At 35.5% G+C, this 23,808-nt stretch overlaps 1 protein-coding gene across 1 annotated transcript; it reads left to right on the top strand.

Annotated features, from left to right (window-relative positions):
- Positions 1-11,218: 11,218 nt before the first annotated feature.
- On the top strand, positions 11,219-12,490 carry LOC113290508. Its single transcript, XM_026540105.1, has one exon. It carries the CDS (start codon positions 11,219-11,221, stop codon positions 12,488-12,490), a length of 1,272 nt encoding a protein of 423 aa, XP_026395890.1.
- The last annotated feature ends 11,318 nt before the right edge of the window (positions 12,491-23,808 follow it).

Genomic DNA, 23,808 nt, shown 5'->3' with positions numbered 1-23,808 from the left:
ACTAAACTGCGCTCTAAGTGTTGGTAGGCCTAACCTACGCACACCTCCTCTCTGTATAGCAATTATGATATTCTATGATGTACAGTAGAAGATTCTGATGGCCGTTATTTTACGAGGATAATGAGGTCATAAACATGTTATAGTGACGTCATTATACATGTTTTTGGGTTAATTTTCTGTTGCTATTTTTGGTGATAGAAAAAAAGTTTCTTTTTGTGATGTGATTGGATGAAATTTTCAATTTCCAAACGGATGGACAAGAAATGCAGACTTGTGGTTGTACATTTGACTTTTTTACCTGCCAGTGTGAGCTACATTTTACATACAGCCGCCCACAGTGAAATTGTTTAGGAATCTACTGTAAATCACTTATCCGACTATATTGATCATCCACAAAAAATCTAATCAGAAAAGCAGATGCATTATTGATCGTATCTCTAGCAGAATGACAAAATCACTGTAGAAAAATAACTTATCATCGTTCCAACTCTATGAATGTCATCTATAATTGTTCATGAATCATGATATCAATCGGTATTCATGCGCGCAAGAGCATAACTGTGAAAGAGATGGATATGTAAAATCTGAAAGTTGGAACCATAATGAAATGAAATTGATCTACATGATTGATGTTTTAACAACTACAACTTACTATATGCAAGAATGATCAAGATCAGCTGATTTCCTACCTCTTGACACACAGCGGATCAGAAACTTCTCCTTAGCTTTTTAATATCTCTGAGTTGGCAGAAAGAAGAGTACACTGCTGTCTGTTAATGAGCACATATGTTGAGTTTATTGGCTACTAAAAAGAGAGAAGAGAGTATTTGAGTTTGAGTACTAGTCAAGCTTAACAAGTATATTAATTTCCATTCATTCATGAAAAGAATCTTTGAAATGATATATACTATTCTTTTGAGTGAATATATATATATATATATATTATCTCTGATGGATACCCACTAACAACCACCAAACTAAAGTATGCATGCCCCTCCTCTTTCCTTTTGAATGGGGAGGAAGAAGAAGAAAGGATTTTTGGATTCTTTCAACACATCACTTTGTCTCTTGGGGAAGCTTAATGTTCAATTATACTATGCGCCTACTTTCTCTAATTCTATATACTCTCTTTTCTTTAGGGTTTAAAGTTAGTGCATAAACTATTCTCAAAACAGTATTTATTTTTTATCGAAAGATGATGATGACCCCAAAATGCAAACAAGATAAGATAGTGTAAGCAAGCAAATATGGAATTTTTTAGTGTAAAGTGAAGCTTATAAGTGGATCTAACAAAAAAAATGTTGTTGCTTTTCTAATTTGTTAGGTCATGTAAGTGTGTCACCAATTATATTTCTAGTGCATCAACTTTGTAGTTGTCTGGCTAGGCTTTTTCTCATGTACTGTTGGAGGTGGATGACAATAATTTAGTGGCCTATTCGTATTGCCTATTCCAATGTTTGAGGTAGGATCCCCCACAATCACACACACTGGCTGTACTAGATAGTTGAAAATGTGGGTTCTAGCTAGGTGGATATCATTGAAGTCTATATTGGGTAAAGATACCTTCTCTACGGCACTGATGATTCTGTACAGAAATTTTCTTTAAAGAATTTAAGACAACGCGTAAGCATTAAGTGTATTCAGCTGGAATATTAGTTTCTCTGCTGCTGGTTTCCAACAGTGGGAAATGGAGAGCAGAGAGGATCACTTTATGCAGGTTCCATAAATATCGACATGCAGCAGTGATTAATGATGCATGATGAAGATTCTGCTTCTTCTTCTTACCTTTTCCTCTGAAGGGTCACATCCAACTACTCAGCACGGCAAAGCACAAAACAAATACACTAGTAAGCAAAATATCCCCTCCCGATGACACTATCAAACTCACAAACCACGCATCATTATTTTATGCTATGGCCCTTATACGGATCTCGGATTATTTTGATTTTTTTTACACTGACGACCAGAGGGCTACCCGGGCTAAAGCCCTATGGTCCGTCCCTGCACCCCACAACCTCGCATCTGTCTTTTCCCTACCGTACTCAAAAATTGAAATGTTCTTTTTGGGGACCTAAGATTATTGGGGATGCATTGGATTATGCATATAGGACAGTAAGATAAGGGTGCCTAAGATTTGAGAAATGATTAAGTTACTCTACTTCTAAAAATTGAATTTATCCAAAATGGTGGTGGAATTTGGCATTCCTACAAGGCTGATTTTGTTAATAGATTTACTGATTATTTTTAAATTATGGCCACATTTTTTCCTATAAAACGGAAAACTTTTTCAAATATCTTACATAACAAGTGTTTTCTTTTGAAGTTGTTTATGTTCATAGTGGCAAGAAAAACTTTTACCTTCCTAATTACTTTGAGTGATCTATTATACAAAAAACTTACATGTTTGCCGCCCAAATGATATTGTATCTACTTTCAATACAAATGTCATAGCTTTAATATTTATATCAAAGTTTGAATTGTTTCCGAAATCCGAGATTTGTTTGAATCTTCTTTCTTTAGTATCAGCATATATCTCTATTAGAAGCTTGAAAGTGAGGTGTGAATCACTTTTAGAAAATGATGTGGTACCCGCTCATTCCAGCTCTATTAAAAAGCCTCCTCAGCTCTTACTACTTCTAACTATTTTCTGGTGGTACAATTCCTTCAACCACCCTTAGCTTCAATAATTTTTCCTCCAAAATCAATCATTATTAATCCAACCTTTGAACTAGTCACGGGATCATGCATGGATAAACCTACATTTATCGTTGTTGCCATGTATCCTGAATTATCCTGAGGTAGGCTCTTATATTAGTAACAACAAATAAGTCACCATTCAGTGGGTTATAATACAAGGTTTGCACGATGTCGTATTATTTTTCACATATAATTGTGTATGAATTTTACTATATTACTTGTTGTTACAACACTATTTTGGATTTTGTAAGGACTACAAAAAAACCAACCAAAGGCTACTTGACTAATGGTAGTGGCCTATTCAAATCTTTAGTTGCCTAACAATTTATGCAATTAATGTTAGTTGCCCAGGCGTAGTGGCGTAAGAGGGTGTTGTTTTATGTTTAAAGCAACAAGTTCGCACTGGTTAGTTGGTCCCCATGTCTAAAGCTACTAGTTTGGCTAGTTGGCCGACAGATGTCACCTAATAGGTAAAGTCACTAATTTGTGTAGTCGTCAGGTTATTAGCGAAAATATTAAGGCAACAACTATCTTTTAATTGTTTAATAGATTTTGCATTTAGAGATTCATCTAATGGACAACAACATAAAACCACTGGCTTTTGTAGTAGTCGTTTCATATGCCTAATGGTATAAGACACTTGTTCTTGTCTAGTTGTGGTTTAAGACACTAGTTCTTGTCTAGTTGTTCAATAGGTCACGGGTAAATTATTTCATGCATTTGCAAAAATATATATGCAACTAAGTTTTAGTAGCCAATCTTTTAGGATACAAAGTATCTCTAATAGTCTCTAGTAGCCAAATGGCTAAAAGCTACTACCATTGCAGCAACAACAGTAGCCAACTCATACATGAAACCAACTTCGGAGTTCCTAAACTTAAAGAGCCACTAGCTTTCTAGATTTTAAATAGGTAATGCTACTAACATCTCAAATGGACCGGTGAGAGGGATGATCTGGGCTTGACCGGTGCTACGGACCCAGGCCCGGAAAAAAATTCCATCCGTAAATAACTTCCAAATTTAATGCATTACCAAATATTAATAAATAAATATTAATTGAATTTCTATAATTAACAATAAATACTAAAAAAAGAGATATACTAAAAATAATTTTTTCTAGTGAAACTTTTGTTGCCATTACTGTGGTTGATACCGTTGAGTTGCTTCGCAGCCGCAGCAAGACGTCCTCTTTCAGAATTTTTCTATCGCATGAGGTAAAATGTAAGTTAATATGAAGTTAAGTGTAAGAATGCAGACATATATAAGACAAAATGTTAATAAAAGATCACCCACCCCAACTCTTCAAGTTCAATCTATATATATAACCTTATGGAAAATCTGCCATAACCAAAACCAAACTCTTGTATATGATGTAAGCTACTTTACATCCACATATAATTTATATTCTAAACGAAAAATACAACAAGAAATGATAGCAAGGGTTTGCAAAAAATGAGTTCAGCTGCATTAGAGTGCCCTTGGCAGTGCATTCTTGTTTTCAAACCAATAATGAAGTGCAATTTTAAGATAAAAAAGAAAAGATAACTTGTGTAATGTTTTCCAGTTCCACATATCATACCTAATTGTCCACTCCCATGACTTAAAAAAAAAACATCATATGTAAACAGTAAGCAAATAGATATACCTTGAACGCATCGGTGGTGAAGTTCTCACACATGTGAGCCCAATCACGTTTGTTGGGGAAATCTTTGGGAGGGTGTGCCAAAGCCTCCAAATGGCCATCTGATCCAGCGAACCCATCACCCCAAGCTTTTATGTATGCTAGACGAATTTTGTGCCTGTATGCCTTATAGGCATTCCTCATCACGTCTTTGATCACTTTGACAGCCACTTCATCATCAGGAACGAGAATAAAGTGGTCCTATATGGCCGAAAACAACTTATTAGAGATAGCAACTAAAAAAATTCTAAACTAAGAATAAAATAAGTAACATTAAGTTATTTATACCCGGACATTCTGGATCACTCGGGCAATCTTCTGTTCAGGCATATCATCAAATTTATCATATGTTAGTGGGCAACTGTCCCTTTGCCTTAACCACGACCCAATAGAGTTTATAAGCTCATGTCTATAGTGACCACAAAATTTTTCTTTAAAAACGTACACGCTTACTTTCTCCTTCCCCCTCTTGGCAACCGCAAGATTAGTCGTTTTCTTTCTTGTGGTACGGTGTTCGACCTATTTAAGAAACCAAAGATAGCATACAGGAAAATTATTAGCTAGCCAGAAAAAAACAACATTAAAAAACAAAATGCCTCTCACATAAATATACCATCTTGCAGTGAATAGCCAACTTCTTCATTATTTGCTACAGGAGAATTAGACGCTGATCGCGATCGGTTGGGTTGCGAAAATTTATGGTTTTCAGCTGAAGAATCATGTAGATTGTTCCGCTGTTGTGATCGGCGAGATTGCTGCGAAGATGAACTTCGAAGAGCATTATGCTGTGATTGATGAGATGTTGAACTTTGAATAACTTTTTGTGTTGACCGATGAGATGGCTGAAGAGATGCTTGTGTTCGATTATTATGCAATTGATTTGAACGTTGTTGTATTTCATTCTCTGCGGGAGGTGGTACAGAACGGCGACCTTGAGTTCTCATAGGGCTATGTAGACCATTGTATTCCTTCTCCAGATTTCTGTGTACTCCTGTGCGGTGACCTCTAGGGGATATCCTTGGAGTTTACAGAAAATCATTGTTCAGAGGTGATTCCATTGGATGCACCGCGCATGATATTCCACCATCCCTACTTCTCTCATGCACAGGTGACTCAATTGGTGAACGACTTGGCAGCACAGGACGTGTTCTTCCACCTCCCCTTCCTCCATCCACTGGTGACTCGATCGGTGCATGGCTTGGCAGCACCCGACCTGTTCTTCCAACTCCATTTCCGTCGTGCACCATTGACTGAGCTGCTTGCAAGCGACTGCTAAAGTCATTCAATTGGTGTCCTTGTCCCTCCTTGTTTTTGTCTCCTGCAGTATGACATTTAAGTAAGGCATACATATTAATTGCTAAAATTACCTAACAATACACAACATCGGTTATTGGTTCTATAAGGCAGAATTCAAGAAACATTTGAAAAAATCCCGGCACTCTATTGGGCATCAATCAACAAACACTACACTGTGTACTATTACTTGTCATTGAAAATTATGCAGAAAACGACATGTAAAATTCTAACTCAGTTTACTTGTTCAAAACTGAAAATGTTATTAAGAAAGGAGATTTAGATACAAAAAAAAAAGGTTATTGGTTACCAATAAATTGAGATTGCTGCACATTTCTTGGATTTCCTCCCTGTCGTGTGTACATGGGATTCACAATTGCAGTTGAGGATGCTTTAGCTCTTCGCTTCTGTTCTTTTTGTTTTTTAGTAGTGGATTCTAGAAAACAACCATGCATATTAATCAACACACAACACAAACAGAAAGTTTATGCCTTCATTGAATCATAAGGTTTATTCTTAATTTACCGTATTTTCGGCGCAAGGCGGAATCCCCAAAAAATAGGTCTCGAGCCATATCTGATGAAATAAAAACACCTAAAAATTATTGAGAATAACAAATCCACAGATATATACATTTAAGCACACAATTCAACAACCATTTGATCCGTAAGATAAATCCTCAAAATGTTGACAAAATCAATTTAACCACTAGAATACATATTGAAATCCATTATACCAGTAATTTTTTTAATACCCAGCCATTCGCAAAACTCAATTCATGAAAGGAACAAGTTATAACACTGAGGCGTAAAACTCAATTCATGACAGTATCAAAACAAGAAAAATTTAACCCAAAACATGAAGAAAAAAAACACGAAGATATTCCTTCCAAGATTAATATTCAAAAGAAACATACCAGTAAGAACACAACAACCCGAATTAGATAAGTTCCCTGTCGAAAAAAATACAGAAAAAATCAATTAGGTTTTGATACAAAAAATCAAGCTTAGGGTTTGAAGAGAAAATTGAAAAGAAAATACACCTTCATAAGATGGAGCTGAGATTGGATTGCACTCTTCATGATTTTAGGGATCTTTATATAGCCGAACAGATATACATCAACCGGGAATAATCCCGCCCAAAAAAATTTCAGTTTGAGTTTCATCCCGCTCAAATCAATTTAGGATTAACTGAGAAAAAATTGAATTTTTTTTCTTCGATATCTTCTTTCCAAAAATCTAGAAACCAAGTTTCCCTTTTTCTCTAACGAATTCTCGAACTTTCCCTAATTTTCAGCCAAAATATTTCACGAAATTTTATCCTTCCTTATCTCGGTTCTCTCTGCTGCTGTGATGGAGACGCCCGCCTGTTATATAGAGAAAGTTTGGTGATAATACCACTTACTCAAGATAAAGATAAATGAGTTTATTTTTTTCTATAAATATAGACTAACCGTGATTTTTTCATGGTGAAATCACCATGTGAAACACAAAAATGTGGTACCCACAAAAAATCAAAAGGCCACTTCCTATTGTCTCCCGGTGGATCCCAGGAGTTTCTCTCTTGCGGTGACTTCATGGTGTCTAGCACAGCCGATCTTTTTATTCCTTAAGGATTCTTTAGAATCCCATGAGTGACACGATTCAAGGTCTTGAACCTTCTATGTATCGACTTAATTGAGGTCGAGGGCAATAAATATAAAACATTGTAATACAGTTCCACATTTCTCTCTTTATCTCTTTTTTTTTGTATTATACTAATTTAGTATGTTCATTTAGACTATGATATGTTGGCTACGTGAGCCGGTGATTACACAACAATGCCTTATTTTTATTTTTATTAGTCCGCTTAGGGTTTTTTTTTTTTAGGTTTTGATCACCATAAAGAGAATTAGGCAGATAAAAAGTTCGGAGCAATTGCAAATTACTCTTTCACGTATTGCTCCCGTACAACGATATAGTGAAATGTTTTCAAATTTAAATAGAAAAAGAAATATGTAAAAAAAAATCATGGACCCCAATCCCTTCCCTATCAGGCTACCACTTACATATTCATTAATCTGTCTCTAGCCCAGACCACGATGTTTGAAGCTTGAGTTTTTTATCCTGAATCAATTTTATTTTTAGTATCTGTATGATGCATAGACGTGATGTAAAGTAGTAACTCATACCCTTTCGTTTCAAAAATATAGACTTGTTTCATGTATAATTTGTACGTGAAATCGGCCTATATTTCTGAAACCGAGGGAGTATATATGTTGAGTCATAAACGTAACGTACTCCAGGTTGTTTATGATAAAGGCATCGCGCATGCGCCAGGATCTAATATATACAAAGAAAAACCTTTGTTATGTTTTAGGTTGTGGTGGCAAGATAAACGAAATTGTTATTACACTGTCAGAGAGAGTAAGATAAGAGGTTCTTGAAATTGCTTTTATTCATCCAACCATTAGTAGGGTTCATGATATCTATCATCCGCCATGAAGTTTGGTAAGTACATCCAATTCAATGTAATGTGGAAATAACAAAGTTTGAACATCAACCATTCGTATTTTTTGATCAAGAACAATAACTCTCAATAAAATAAAATGCTGCTTCTTGGATCTGTTTGTAAATTGAGGATAATTAATCTGATTTTGGTACAAACGTTCAAAAATTGAAGTGACCGAGGTACTTCAAAAGTCGTCTGTGATATTTTAAGTTTCGACCATGTTTTCCAATCATTACCAATATCAAATGTTGGACTCTATTGCAATAGATGATCATTAAGGTGATCTTGATCCAGTAGATACACCTTTTGCAAAATCCGATAGATAATCCGATTTTGGTACAAACGTTCAAAAATTTAAGTCACCAAGTAACTTCAAAAGTCGTCTTTGATATTTTAAGTTTCGACCATGTTTTCCAATCATTACCAATATCAAATGTTGGATTACGTTGCAATAGATGATCATTTAGGTGATCTTGATCCAGGAGATACACCTTCTGCAGAATCCGATAGTTAATCCGATTTTGGTACAAACGTTCAAAAATTGAAGTCACTAAGGAACTTCAAAAGTCGTCCGTGAGATTTTAATTTTCGACCATGTTTTCTGATCAATACCAGTATCGAAATCAAATGTTGGACTCTATTGCAATAGATGATCATTTAGGTGATCTTGGTCCATGAGATACACCTTGTGCAACAAATAAGTACTAATTAAATAACCAGATTATTATGAGGATAGTTAATCCGATTTTGGTTCAAACGTACGAAAATTGAAGTCACCAAGGAACTTCAAAAGTCGTCTGTGAGATTTTAATTTTCGACCATGTTTTCCGATCGATACCAATATCAAATGTTGGACTACATTGCAATAGATGGTCATTTAGGTGATCTTGCAGGAGATACACCTTATACGAAAAATAAGTACGTAACAATTAAATAACCTGATTATATGAGGATAGTTAATCGATTTTGGTTCAAACGTACGAAAATTGAAGTCACCGAGGAACTTCAAAAGTTGACAGTGATATTTTAAGTTTCGACCATGTTTTCCGATCGATACCAATAATAAATGTTGGACTACATTGCAATAGATGATCATTTAGGTGATCTTGATCCAGGAGATACACCTTCTGCAGAATCCGATAATTAGTCCGATTTTGGTACAAATGTTCAAAAATTGAAGTCACCAAGGAACTTCAAAAGTCGTCTGTGAGATTTTAATTTTCTACCATGTTTTCTGATCAATACCAATATAGAAATCAAATGTTGACTACATTGTAATAGATGATCATTTAGGTGATCTTGGTCCATGAGATACACCTTGTGCAACAAATAAATAATAATTAAATAACCTGATTATATGATGATAGCTAATCCGATTTTGGTGCAAACGTTCGAAAATTGAAGTCATCGTGAAACTTCAAAAGTCTTCTTTTAGAATTTAAGTTTCGACTATGTTTTCCGATCAATGCCAATATCAAATGTCGGAATACATTGTAATAGATGATCATTTAGGTGGTCTTGGTCCAGGAGATATCTATGGCCTTGTAAATTTTTTGTTATTGGGACTTATCAAATGCACTAATAAAAATAATGCACGTACTAAGAAAGATATGAACATGTCCATCCATCTCATAAAATTGAAAATGTGCTTCAAAAAAAATTAAAAATGTTAAAAAGTTCCAAACTATTCATGATTCAGGTGGTCTCAAGTAATTCATAAGAAACAATGTCGCCTTAAAATACCTTTCAATTCTTGTTTCTTGTAAGTTGATTTATTGTACGGATACTAAAATTTCTGGCAGTCATTAATAATAATAAATACATAAGATCACTTGTATTTGGCTTTTCAATTTCAAAAAAAAATAGCATTTGCAGTCGCTGCACAAGATAGCCTGCTCTTAATCATTCTTAATCCTTGAACGATATTTATTTGGCAGCAATAAATTAAATATAATATATATTTTACCAAACACGTACAAGATACTAACCTTATTTTTAGGATCTCATCGTTTACCAAACACGCCTTATATCTTACCAAACACGTACAAATTCCTTCCAAATGCCCCCCTCGGAAAATATTCTAAGGAAAGAAAGCTAACCAAATGGAAAGATTTGATACGATCCAAAATTCTCCCGCCTTGTTTTCCCTCCATTATTTTTTCCTTCGATCTTCATTCGCCCCAACTCATTATTTTGCCGAGTATTGAGACTTGAGAACAAACACCAAAAAGCAGAGGAGGAAATTGAGCAGGTACGTTTTTTCCCGGTAGAAGTTGAATGATTAAACTTCAATTTATGTGATAATAAAGCATGGGATACCTGCGTTGTATGTCAATTTTATGTTTATCAACTCGAATCGTGTTAGCCAGTCAGTTAGAATGGTTAGTAATATTGGGTTTTGTTTGAATTAAAGTTTCTTGTGTACCATTAGAGAATATATTTATGCATATAACATGTTTGTAATATCACCTCTATTATTTTTGGTACTTGAGTTTCAATGTTAAGAGTTACTGGAAACTTAGTCTTGATGATGAAATTTTAGCAAGAACTGCGAATCCATTTTTCTGATATCTTGTTTGATAAGGATGAAAAGAATAGTAATAGGATATATGGTAGAATATCTATGCTTGTTGTAGTTAGTGTTAGACTATTCTGCCGTCTATATCGATGACGAAAATGAAACATCTGTATTGGAGTTCTCTCAAGTTTGCGTAGCTTGCTCCTATAATATATTTCTGAACTTTCTCATTGGCGATGGCAATGCTAATCTCACTTTACTGTTTTCCAGGGATCCCTCCTAAAGTGCATTTGTAAGCTGCTGCCCAGATTAGATTTAAAGAGATTACCCTGGCGTTCAGTATGGATTTCTAAGAAGATGAAACTATCGACAAGAGTTGGTTGGAACTGCCAAGAAACAATCTTGACTATGAAGCGGGTGTCAAAAATTTCATGAAATTTGCGTGTCGCGACTTAGAACTAGGGGAGGAAATATGGTGTCCGTGTAGAAAGTGCAATAACAAAAACTTACTCAAACCAAGTAAGGTGGAGGCACATATAATGTGGAAAGGGTTTCTGCAAGGATATGTCCATTGGATATACCATGGGGAGGGTGAGGAGGAGGACTATATGTCTAATGGTACTGTGATTGGGGATGAAGACGACCGAATGAAGGAACTGATAAATGAGATGGTGCCTGATTATGATGAAGATGCTCCAAAAGACGAAGCTTCAAATTTTTACCAGGTCCTGGAAGATGCAAAGGTTCCACTATATCCTGGTTGTGAAAAGTACTCACGGTTGTCCTTTACCATACACTTGCTTCACATCAAGTGCCAAGGTGGTCTGAGCATCAAGTGGTTTAACGTGCTACTGAATCTCTTGATCAAGGCATTTCCAGATGCCAAACTTCCAAGGAACTTTTACGAAGCTAGGAAAACAATCAGTAACTTGGGTCATAGCTACACTAAGATCGATGCTTGTCCTAACGATTGCATGTTATATTGGAAAGATGACGCGGATAGAAATGATTGTCGGGTATGTGGTGTTTCTAGATGGAAAAACGTTTCATCTAATACTAATAACGGGTCAGAAAATAGAAGGACACCGAAAGGGAAGAAGATTCCTGAAAAACAACTAAGGTACTTCAACTTGAAGCCCAGACTTCAAAAGTTATTTATGTCTCCACAGCCTGCTACTGATATGCGATATCATGCTGAAGAACGTATCAATGATGGACTTTTGAGACATCCTGCTGATGCGAAGACATGGAAAACCTTTGATAAGAGGCATCCAACGTTTGCAGCTGACCCTAGGAATGTGAGACTTGCATTAGCAAGTGATGGCATGAATCCTTACGGAAATATGATGAATCCGCATAGTACATGGCCAGTGGTTCTAATCATCTACAACTTACCACCATGGGAGGTTATGCAAGAGCAAAACTTCATTTTGTCTATGATAATTTCGGGACCCAAGTCACCGGGAAATGATATCGATGTTTATTTACAACCCCTTATAGAAGAATTGAAGGAATTATGGTATGTTGGTGTTACCACTTACGATGCTTCGAAGAAAGAGTATTTTCAGTTGCGCGCAGCATTGCTTGGCACTATTAATGACTTTCCTGCACTAGCTATGCTCTCCGGGTGGAGCACCAAGGGGTCCTTAGCATGTCCGTGTTGTGGGTCCGACCCATGTTCAACTCGACTGCGGTATGGAGGTAAGTTTTGTTACATGCAACATCGCGGTTCTTGCCTGCTGATCACAAGTGGCGACAACAGACAACACCCTTCAACGGGGAAAAAGAGCTTAGAGAAAAACCACATCTAATGAATGGGGATGAGATAAATCATCAGTTGGCACATTTTGAGCAAGTAGAATTTGGTAAGAATGCCAAACAGAACGGTCTGACACCAACAGTACCGGTCGATTTTGACCACAATTGGAAAAAAAAGTGTATTTTTCGGGAAGAGTTGCCATATGTGAGCACAATTTTGTGTTTCCATAATCTTGACGTGATGCACATTGAGAAAAATATCTTGGAAATTTTGTTGGGAACAGTAATGAAAGTAGAAGGGAAGACAAAAGACAATATCAAGGCCCGTTTTGATCTTAAGGATATGGGAATAAGACCGGAGTTACATCCGAAAAAAAAAGGAGACAAATTTGTTATGCCACCAGCTAGGTATGTGATGTCCACGAAGGAGATGGATACTTTTTGTAGGACTTTGAAGGATATCAAGGTTCCCGATGGATATTCATCAAATATTTCTCGTTGTGTTAATGTTAAAGATCGAAAGATTATGGGTCTGAAAAGTCATGATTGCCATGTGCTAATGGAATGCTTACTGCCGATCACGTTACGAGGGTTACTTCCTGAGGATGTGTATGGCGCAGTGAGTGAGCTTTGTATGTTTTTTAAAGCGTTGTGTACACAAGTTCTCAACATAGCGGACCTAGACAAACTAGAAGACATAATTGCAATTACTTTGTGCAAGTTGGAAAAAATATTCCCCCCCGGGATTTTTTATCGTGATGATGCATTTGCCAGTTCATCTACCACAACAAGCAAAGGATGCTGGTCCAGTTCAATATCGTTGGATGTACCCGAATGAGAGGTATGGTTTAACCATTTTCTGTATATTCTGAATTCTAAATATTAATGTTAATGATAGTTTTCTTACATCAGTTCAAGAAAACAAATATACGATTCTTAGATACTTCACACACATTTTTTCTGTACTTTTTGCAGTGTATATTTGTACAATTTTACTTAAATTACGCCAGTGAATTCTAATAAGAATTACATTTTAGGTATCTGCGCAAGTTAAAGTCTTATGTGCGAAATAAAGCATGTCCAGAAGGCTCTATGGCTGAAGCATACTTAATAGAAGAGAGCCTCACTATGCTTACGCGATACTTGAACAGTACTTATACAATATTCAATCGGGTCTCAAGGAATGAGGATTATGAACAACCACCCTCACGTGAGAAATTATTCGTTTTCAGACAATCTGGTCGGCCCATTGGAGCTGAAACTTTGGGAACGCTTGAGGACTCAGAAATGAAACAAATCCAACTTTATGCTCTGCAGAATACTACAGAAGTGGAGCCGTACGAGAAGTATATACGTTTTGTTTTGCTTTTAAGGCCAATAATCTTTAAATTGTGTCAATTCAGTAGTTAACTATATGAAGCATTCCACTTACAGTGAACATAGAGAAGAAATTAAAAAGGCGTGGAATAAGAGATGCTGACGTTGAAAGAAGACACAACGAAGAATTTCCTTTTTGGTTTGCCAGCAAAGTAAGTGCGTTTATATATACTCAAACACAATAAATGTTTTTAGGATTTCATAACCTGAACTAATATATGAATATATGTACATGAATAGATATATCAACTGCACAAAAATGGTATGGTGAGTGATGAACTCTATTCGCTGAGTCAAGGTCCTAATAAAGAGTGTTCGTCTTTCAACGGATACATCATCAACGGGTTCAGATTCCATACAAAAGCGTGGGAGATGCGACGGAAGACACAGAATAGTGGAGTATGTATAAAGGGAGGGGAAGGTGAAGATGATGATATGAATGATTATTATGGAGTGGTATCTGAAATTATCGAGGCACGCTATTTAAACCAATTATGAATTCTATTTTTCAAATGCAATTGGCGTCCGGTTGCAAATCAAGGTGGCTCCAAAAGAGATAGCTACGGATTTACTTGTGTTAATCTCAACAGAACCTGTTATGCGAATGAACCATTTGCGTTAGCGCACCAAGCACAACAGGTTTTCTATATGAAGGACATAAAGAATCGACAATTGGAAGTGGTTATAAAAACACGACCTCGCTGCTCTTACAACATTCCAGAAAAAAATTCAGTGGAACTTATTGCACCAGAAAACTCGAGTTCTGATGAAGCGTATCAAGAATGGTATTCAAGTTATTCAATCAACGATCTTAGACGAGTGCCCCAACAAGATCACAATGAAAATATGGTTTGGGATAGGACTGATGTTCTACCAGAAACCATCAGCCATGAAGAAGTAATAGCTGCCATCCAAAGACAAGAGGAGGAGGAGGAGGAAGCTGATAGTGACGCAGTTTACACCACTGACGAAGACGATGACTTTGAACTTGGAGATATGGGATTATGATAGCCTACATTTTGGGAAGGTGAGGTTTTTGCACGCTATGGTGGAGAATGCACCATAAGAACAATGCTCCAGAGGTGCGGTTGCTACCGTGAATAAGGCATTCCTCCATGGGGAACCTGGTATGCATATGTGGATTCAATAAGACTTTTGGTTAATAATCTAGCGTAATGAAATAGTTCTTTTTTTAAGCTTTATCCACAAATAATGAGCAAGACCAATCCATTAGCCTTTTATCCCAGTACTCTACTCTTCTGACATTTAGCGAAGTTATATATTTAAGTTACAACCCTAACGTGAAAAGAGTGATTGTCTTTTGTATGCTTGCAACTTTTTTCGCATTATTTATTATTCCTTTCAAATTGGACCGAAATGTTATAATGCCGCAGCCGGCACTCAGCAGGCCATCCCATGTTCCATCTGATTTTTTTTTTCTGTATTTCAAATATACGTACCACTAATTTTAATATTTTCTTGGATATTGATATTACGTACCAATTGGCTTGGTAATTGTTAGAAATTGGTTTAGCACTGATGCATGGTGTTTAACCAACTTTATTACTAAATTACTAAACAACAATATCATCTATACAAATGTGATCACAATAACATGCGTGCCTAGATTTTGATCTTAGAGAACTTAGCGACAAAGCTTCACTACACCAACAACTTAGTCATTCCCTTATTAAATTAATATCTCTTCTTTAAGTTAAGCTACTAAGAATCCTAAGTTGTTTCTTGGAAGTAGCTCAATGAATATGCCTACTGTAGTTGGCATGGTTAGTTCCCAAAGTTCTATTCAACTAGGCTTTCTGGTAGTTGTGTTATTTTAGTGGCTGAATAGAGGGTTAGGTAACTAATATCCCGCCGTTGTTTTTTTCCAAGTGGTTGAATGTCTCAAGATACTAGCGCATTTGTTTAGTTGGCGCATACTTATTTCTAAAGGGTTTTAGAAACTATAGTTGCTTACCGTTTAGTGGCTCAAATCAATACACCACCACAGTTGCCTTTCCTAGTGTCTTAAACTGTGAAGCAACTAAATTTTTTCTGTTGTTGGAAAATTTTAGTAGCCTTTGGTCAGTTTTTTTGTAGTTACGCGAATAATAACTCGATTAGTTTAACACGAACGTTAATTAATATGAATTAATCTAACAATGAAATAGATACGAAACTAGTACCGCTGGATAGATCTCGAAAAGTTACGCGAAATGGACTACTCGAACGTGTCGTTCGGATATTGGATAAAGAAGATTTCATCAAAATAGTCGAAGGACAAAATAGTCATTTTGTTGTCAAACCGTCTTGGTTGCCCATATCAATTTGGTCGGGTGACTTTAGCAATCCTGGTCGGCCTTATCTTCACTAAATCGAAGAGAGAGTTTCATTTTATCTTCTTTATCCTCTTTCTTCTTCTGTGTTTTGTCTCTGTTCTTCTTCTGTTGCTGAATATCTAGGTGTACCGATTGAGAAACATCGATTGATGTTGTTGTGTAGGAGAAGAGAGTGGAGGGGTTACTGTTATGAATTATGAAGGAGAAGAAGATGATGTTGTAAATCGTGAGAAGAAGATTAGGGTTTCTGAGTAATGAATTGATTGAGTAATTATGTGGAATTGGGTATGAAGACGATTAATAGGAGTTGGGTTTTGTATATTGAGAGCAAAGAAGATGGTTCGCTATTCAATTTTCGATTCAAATGGGAAGATTGAAGGATTAGGATTTCAGAGAGTTGATCATGGAGGGAAAGATCACGAGACTGAGATTAAGAAAAGAGGATTAGAATCAAGAGCAGATGATGGTGTTGGTGTTGATTCCGGAGTTGGTTCAATTCAGAAAATTGATGAAAGAGGTAAGTTAGAGTTCTTAGATTTATTTTCTTTTGATTATGTTTAGTGAATTCGAATTGATAAAGTTCTTTATGGGTTTATTAAATTGAAGTTAAATGGATTATATGGAATTCCAGTTTTGGTTTAATTATGAAATCAAGAGTCACAATTAGGGTTTTTGTGGATTAATATGGGAATGCAAATTAAGGTTGTTGGATAGAGGAATGGGGTTGTGTTGAGTTAAGTAAAAAGGTTTATGTTATTTTTGTCTGTTGATGATAACCTCAATCGTAAGAAAAGTATATCAAAGAGTTATATCTCAATTTCTCAATTCAATCTGCAATCAAACAAATAGGAATTGACGAGCCCGATTGAATATTAGAAATAACTTGGACGTTATGAAAAACCAATATCCAATGTGTCAATCAATTTAATCAACAACCAAAGGTTGGATTCACAATTAATTGATCTTACGCACAACCTGTGATATTTCAATTATATAAACAAATATAATGCGGAAAAAAATAACGCAGACACCGGAAGCTTTGTTAACGAGGAAACCGCAAATACAGAAAAACCTCGGGACCTAGTCCATATTTGAACACCACACTGTATTAAGCCGCTACAGACACTAGCCTACTCCAAGTTAACTTCGGACTGAAATGTAGTTGAGCCCTAACTAATATCACACTGATCAAGGTACAGTTGCGCTCCTTACGTCTTTGAATCCCAGCAGGACTCTACGCACTTGATTCACTTAGATTATCTCACCCACAACTAAGAGTTATTATGGCCCAAAGTCGAAGACTTGATAAGCCAATCTGTCTGACATAGAAAAGACTATTGAATAGATAAATCTGTCTCCCAAAGATAAACCTATGAATTTTGTTCCGTATTTTGATAAATCAAGGTGAACATGAACCAATTGATATACCGGACTTATATTCCCGAAGAACAGCCAAGAAATTTTAATCACCTCACAATAATCTTAATCATATGGTAGAGAAACAAGATATTGTGGGATCACAAACGATGAGACGAAGATGTTTGTGACTACTTTTTATCTTGCCTATCGGAGATTAAATATCGAGCAAATTTTAGAGAAGATATTACTCAATCACGATAGAAAACACCAAGATCAGAACACTCAAATACAGAGAAAATAGTTGGGTCTAGCTTCACAATCCCAATGAAGTCTTCAAGTCGTTAACCTACATGGTTTTGGAAAAACCTAAGGTTAAAGGAGAATCGACTCTAGTCGCAACTAATATCACATATGAAGTGTGGAAATTAGGTTTCCCAGTTGTTAGGGTTCTCCTTTATATAGTCTTCAAATCAGGGTTAATGTTACCTTGGTAACAAAGCATTCAATATTCACCGTTATACGAAAACCTGATTAGACTCAAGCTAATACCTTTCAACAATTAGATCAAACTTAGCTTGATACACACAAATGAAAAGTAACTTCATTTAGATATGAGTAACCGTACCTAAACGTGTACACCTTTGTTGGCTCGACAATAGTTAACCGAAGTTAGCCATATGAGCACTTTCATATCAACCTCATTCATCTTAACGTTAACTAGTTCAAATGACTCAAATGAAACTAGTTCTAGAGTTGTTCAATTGTTTATATTCTAATAGAATTATGCAAGACAAAATTGAAGCAAAATCGATTTTGATTCACTCGAATCAAGTCATGAACATTATAGCCACGGTTTTCAAAAGATTGCATTCCTTATTATGTATAAATGTATTAGTTCATGAACAAATCGATTTTAGAACATAATCCACTCAAGTATGCAAACAGGTACTCATAACTTAGTGGTCGGACTAAGTTTGGGTTCGCCAGTATGCGAACGGATACGCATACCACCAAACTCAGTAAAGTCCCGGAACTTGAACCTTGCGCCAGTAAGCGTACCTGTATGCGGACTTAGTTATCGGACCTCTACTAAACCAATCAGTACGTATACGGGTATGCATACCATGGTTCACGGACTTGGATCACACATATGCAAGTACGCATACTGTGCTTATATCCAATTGTTCTAAACTCTCATTTCAACCATTGAAACATTCTAGGAAGACGACAATAGCTATCTCACACAAACTGTTAGCTTCAAAGCAATTTTCAAGTGATCGAATGATCAACACGAAACATTCCAAGTCTACATCAAATGATTGTCTCACGCAAATCATGTAAGATGTTACCAGGCGATTTTCACATGATCATCTTTTGACTTTCGTGAAGAATATACGATGAACTTGGTTAAAGCGAAAGCTTACCAACACATATTTCGAGAAATATGTAAGCGAGTTAAACTCAGCTTGAAATATCAAATCTGCATAATTTAAGTCTATATATATGTGCAACTTTTGTCTCAAATAGGAGATAGAGTAGATAAACTTTTGAGTGATAAATGAGTTCAAGTCTCCACATATCTTTTGTTGATGAAGTTCCACAAGCTCCCCTTAGTAGTTCTTCGTCTTCAATCGATGAACATCGTGAAGTCTAATGCTCAACTACACTTTCTATCCTAATCCGAGACTTAGATATAAGTAGACTAGAAATCAATACTTATAGTTTTGGCAACTAAAATTGACAAACAAGCTTGAGATAGCAACGCTTTCGAGTTCGACCGAGAAGTGCTCTAACAATATCCACCTTTTTCAATTTTAGTGAAAAAACTATCAATACATATGGATTACACAATAAATAAACTTTGTAGCTTCTCATCAAATGCTTGCTCTAAATCTTTGTCACTTCCAAGTACTCCAAAGATTCTGACCGTGTTCAACTCAACATCATAGTTATTGAAGATCCGTAGCTATAACAATGAGAAAACAATAGATCTCAATCATTGTTATACAGTGTTATCACTCCCCCTTCGTCAATACTTCATCTCACATGAAAACCACTCCCCTTTACATAATGATCCGTAAACCATATGTATTCGTAGTGTCAACTACACATTAATTCTCCCTCTTTTTGTCAATATAAATTGTCAAAGGTACGAAAACTAATGAGATCCTAATGAAATTTCCATAGAGATACTTCATGACCAAAAGAGAATATATCAACTTTGTTTCAATGATTTCACATAGTCGAAACTATTGCATTCATCAAGGAGTTTATAAATATACAAGAAATCTCCTAGAATATTCCACAGCCATACTCCCCACAAAGATTTGGCTATTAAGAACAAGTTTAATTAAGAACTCTCCCCCATAAAATGTCATTCCCGAAAGAACAACAAGAGCGACCTTATTTTTACAAGAAAAAAAGGATTTGTTTGGACATTAACAAATCACATGAAACATGAATTTGTATCCAAAATACTCAATTAAATTAATCACAAGAGAACCCATGATTAAGTTAATCGGAAATGCTCACATAAGAGAACTTACAGAGCCGCACAATATTTTTTCTATTTTTCATCAAAGATGTGGATCAGGGAAAGACCAATACTGCGGAATATTCAAAGATTTATTCTATTTTTCATCAATATTTGCATAGAGACATGTAATAAACTTAATATTTGTAGACAAAACTTCATCCTATCTTCATCAATATTTGCATAATGACATAGTAGGCTTAACTTTTGTTGTCAAAAGTTCATTATATCTTTTATCGATATTTTCATAAAGACATATGATAGACTTAACTTTTGAGAAAATATGGGACAATCATAGTTCACGGACGTAAACACACATATCTCATAACAAGTTGCAATATATAGAACTATAAAGATTAATACTACAAAGTCATATTTCAAATAAACTTTAGAATTTAAATAATTAAATCTAAAAACATTGAAAGATGAAATTCGTCGGAAATAGCTATGTGTACTCACAATAATTGATATTCCAAACCCTGGTTATCCTTCTTAAAACACTAGAATATTCTCATAAGAGTTTTCCTAGACATCGTAGAGCTTTCTCAATACATCTACTGAGAATTCATTCTCATTATTGAAAAACCCATTCATTATGGGATCGTTCAATTCCTCCAGATCTTCGGAAATATCACTTAACTTACAAAGTTCTCTTTTTAGTCCACATAAGGTGTTCTTTGTTAGAGACAACATACGTTCATAGATAGCTATCTTTTCTAAAGATAAAATGATTTGAGATTTTAAATCATTTCTTTTGTTGATGAAATCCTTCACCATACCTCTAAAGTTATTATCAAAATAAAAAACAGACAAGAAGAAGTTAGAGGAAGAACCTTCTTCATCATTTGTGGATTTCTCCTTCTTCTTCCTTGAGGAAATGATTCCTTCAAAAAAATACAAATCAAATGCTTCAACTGCATCTCTTTTTGTGGTACCTCTAGTTACAAGAGCCATGAAACTGTATCCTTTCAAAGATAAGAGAAGTGAAGGCATTCTGATCGCAAATGAATATAAATAGACCTATGGACAGCCAAACTCTAGAAAAAATTTGAACAAGTCTTTTGCAGTTCATGATCCATTATTTATTTTAACAAGAAGATATTTTCTTAACATAAATAAAATAAGAAATTAATAATAATACAAAACTTGAGCAACCTTGATGCAATCCTCATTTTCTCAAGAGAAAGATGAGGATGCAGACATCACTAGTATTAAATAGTGACGGAGTGAGCCGAATGCTCACATCTTTTATCACATAGTGACATATCAAGGTTCGTTGTATATAAAAACTTTTTAACTCGTCTCAATCTGGTTCTTTTATATTTTTTCTCGTCTTCAGGAGTACCCTGTTGATTACCCACGACCATATTCATTCTTTGCATGTCATTTTGAAGTTTGGCAATCCTTTTGTCATTCCTATTGAATTTCCAACATTTATCTTGGACATGATTTGCATTTCCACAAAACGAACAAATCAAGGAAGATTTATCGTCTCGCTTATTTTCAACCTGTTTATCACAACATTCATCATTAATTATTCCAAAACTGGATGGAACAAATGAGTTGTTTCTGCTCAAAATTTTGCTTTTGAACCCTAAACCATTTGTGTTTCCAAAAGACTTCTGACCGAATAACATTGCTGAAATTTTGTCAGAACTTCCAGACAACCTTTGCAGGTCACATTTAAGAGTATTAATCTCTTTTTCCTTCAGAGACAGGGTTCTGGTGAATTTATCATTAAGACAATCTATCTCAAGATTTTTCACCTGAAGTGATGATTCAAGTTTCTCCAACGAAGCCTTTAGTTGGATATTTTCTTGGTGAAATTCTCCACACTTATCCAAGAATTCAAAAATCTCAGTGTCAGACTCAAACTCTAAATCAGAATTTGAGTAAGAAGAAGTTTCTGCTGCGAGAGCTGAAAGTTCATTGCACACTTTGGAAGTATGCACGATTTTGACAACCTGGGATGACGTTTCTTGTATTGAATCATCGATCTGAAGCATTAACCAGAGAGAGACTTTTCTCACATCCTTTGCTTCTTATTAAAATATCCTTGATTTTTTGTGCAATCAATGATTTATCAAAATCAACATGATAGGAACAACATTCATCATCCCAAGACAAGTTAGAAGATTCTCTTGTGTTGGTCACAACTTTGAATGCAGATGTTCTGACTGTGTTTTGATCAAGAATTTTTAACTTTCCAACAAGAGTATTTCTGGAAAGTGTATCAAAGTTATTTCTTTCAACGATGGCATGTTTCTTAGAATCGTATCTAGATGGCAATTATCTGAGAATTTTCATCACAATGTCCATTTCAGGAATAGTCTTACCCAACAAGAAAGATGCATTAATAATTTCAGACACTTTGTGATTAAACTCATCAAATGAATCTTCATCTGCCATACAAAGGTTTTCCCAATCAGAATTTAGGTTTTGAAGCCTAGCTTCTTTTTCACAGGTATTCCCTTCAAATACGGTTTCTAAGATATCCCAACCATCTTTAGACCGAGTGCACGTAGTCACATGGTGTTGAAGATCTGGGGTAATGGCATGGATGATTGCATTCAATCCTTCAGAACTTTGCTTAGCAACAAGAATCTCGACAACATCATAATCACTGATATCCTTTGGAACAGTTACGGTGTCTATTGTAACAACCGGAGGATTATAGCCATTAACAACGTAAACCCATGATTGAAAATCACGCGCTTGAAGAAAGACACGCATATCAATTTTTCACCGCAAGTAATTCGAGCCATCGAAGACCGGCGGTACGTTTATAGAGACAACACTTCTGTCCATAGAGTCAGATCGCTACAAACACAGACTTATAAGGTCTTAAACATGTTTTCCTTCTCTGATACCAATTGAAAAAGCGGGGGTCTAACAACCACACCCAATATTTCACGTAGCAATCTATATGGACTAACTCCAATATACTTTCAAGAGAATCAACTAGACAGTCAGATTTAATCTTAAGAAAACTATATCAAAGAGTTATATCTTAATTTCTCAATTCAATATGCAATCAAACAAATAGGAATTTGCGATCCCGATTGAATATAAGAAATAACTTGGACAGTATCAAAAGCCAATATCCAAGTGTCAATCAATTTAATCAACAACCAAAGGTTGGATTCACAATTGATTGATCTTATGCACAACCTGTGATATTTCAATTATATAACATAATGTCGAAAATAAATAACACAGACACCAGAATTTTTGTTAACGAGGAAACCGCAAATGTAGAAAAACCCAGGGACCTAGTCTAGATTTGAGCACCACATTGTATTAAGCCGCTACAGACACTAGACTACTCCAAGTTAACTTCGAACTAGAATGTATTTGAGCCCTAACCAATCTCACATTAATCAAGGTACAATTGCGCTCCTTACGTCTTTGAATCCCAGAAGGACTCTATGTACTTGATTCCCTTAGCTGATCTCACCCATAACTAAGAGTTTCTACGACCCAAAGTCGAAGAGTTGATAAACCAATCAATATCACACAGAAAAGTCTATTGAATAAATAAATTTGTCTCCCACAGATAAACCTACGAGTTTTGTTCTGTATTTTGATAAATCAAGGTGAACAGGAACCAATTAATATATTAGACTTATATATTCCCAAAGAAAATCCTAGAAATATCAATTACCTCACAATAATCTTAACTGTATGGTAGTGAAACAAGATATTATGAAATCACAAACGATGAGACGAAGATTTTTGAGACTACTTTTTATCTTTCCTATCAAAG

Source organism: Papaver somniferum, chromosome 6, assembly GCF_003573695.1.
Source record: "Papaver somniferum cultivar HN1 chromosome 6, ASM357369v1, whole genome shotgun sequence".
In the NCBI taxonomy this organism is placed as follows: Eukaryota; Viridiplantae; Streptophyta; class Magnoliopsida; order Ranunculales; family Papaveraceae; genus Papaver; species Papaver somniferum.
Note: the sequence above shows the minus strand (reverse complement) of the source record. Positions and strands in the feature narration are given on the sequence as shown.

Bases quoted from the DNA above. Each gene is read 5' to 3' on its own strand.
- LOC113290508 (XM_026540105.1), top strand. From the start codon at position 11,219: ATGTGGAAAGGGTTTCTGCAAGGATATGTCCATTGGATATACCATGGG.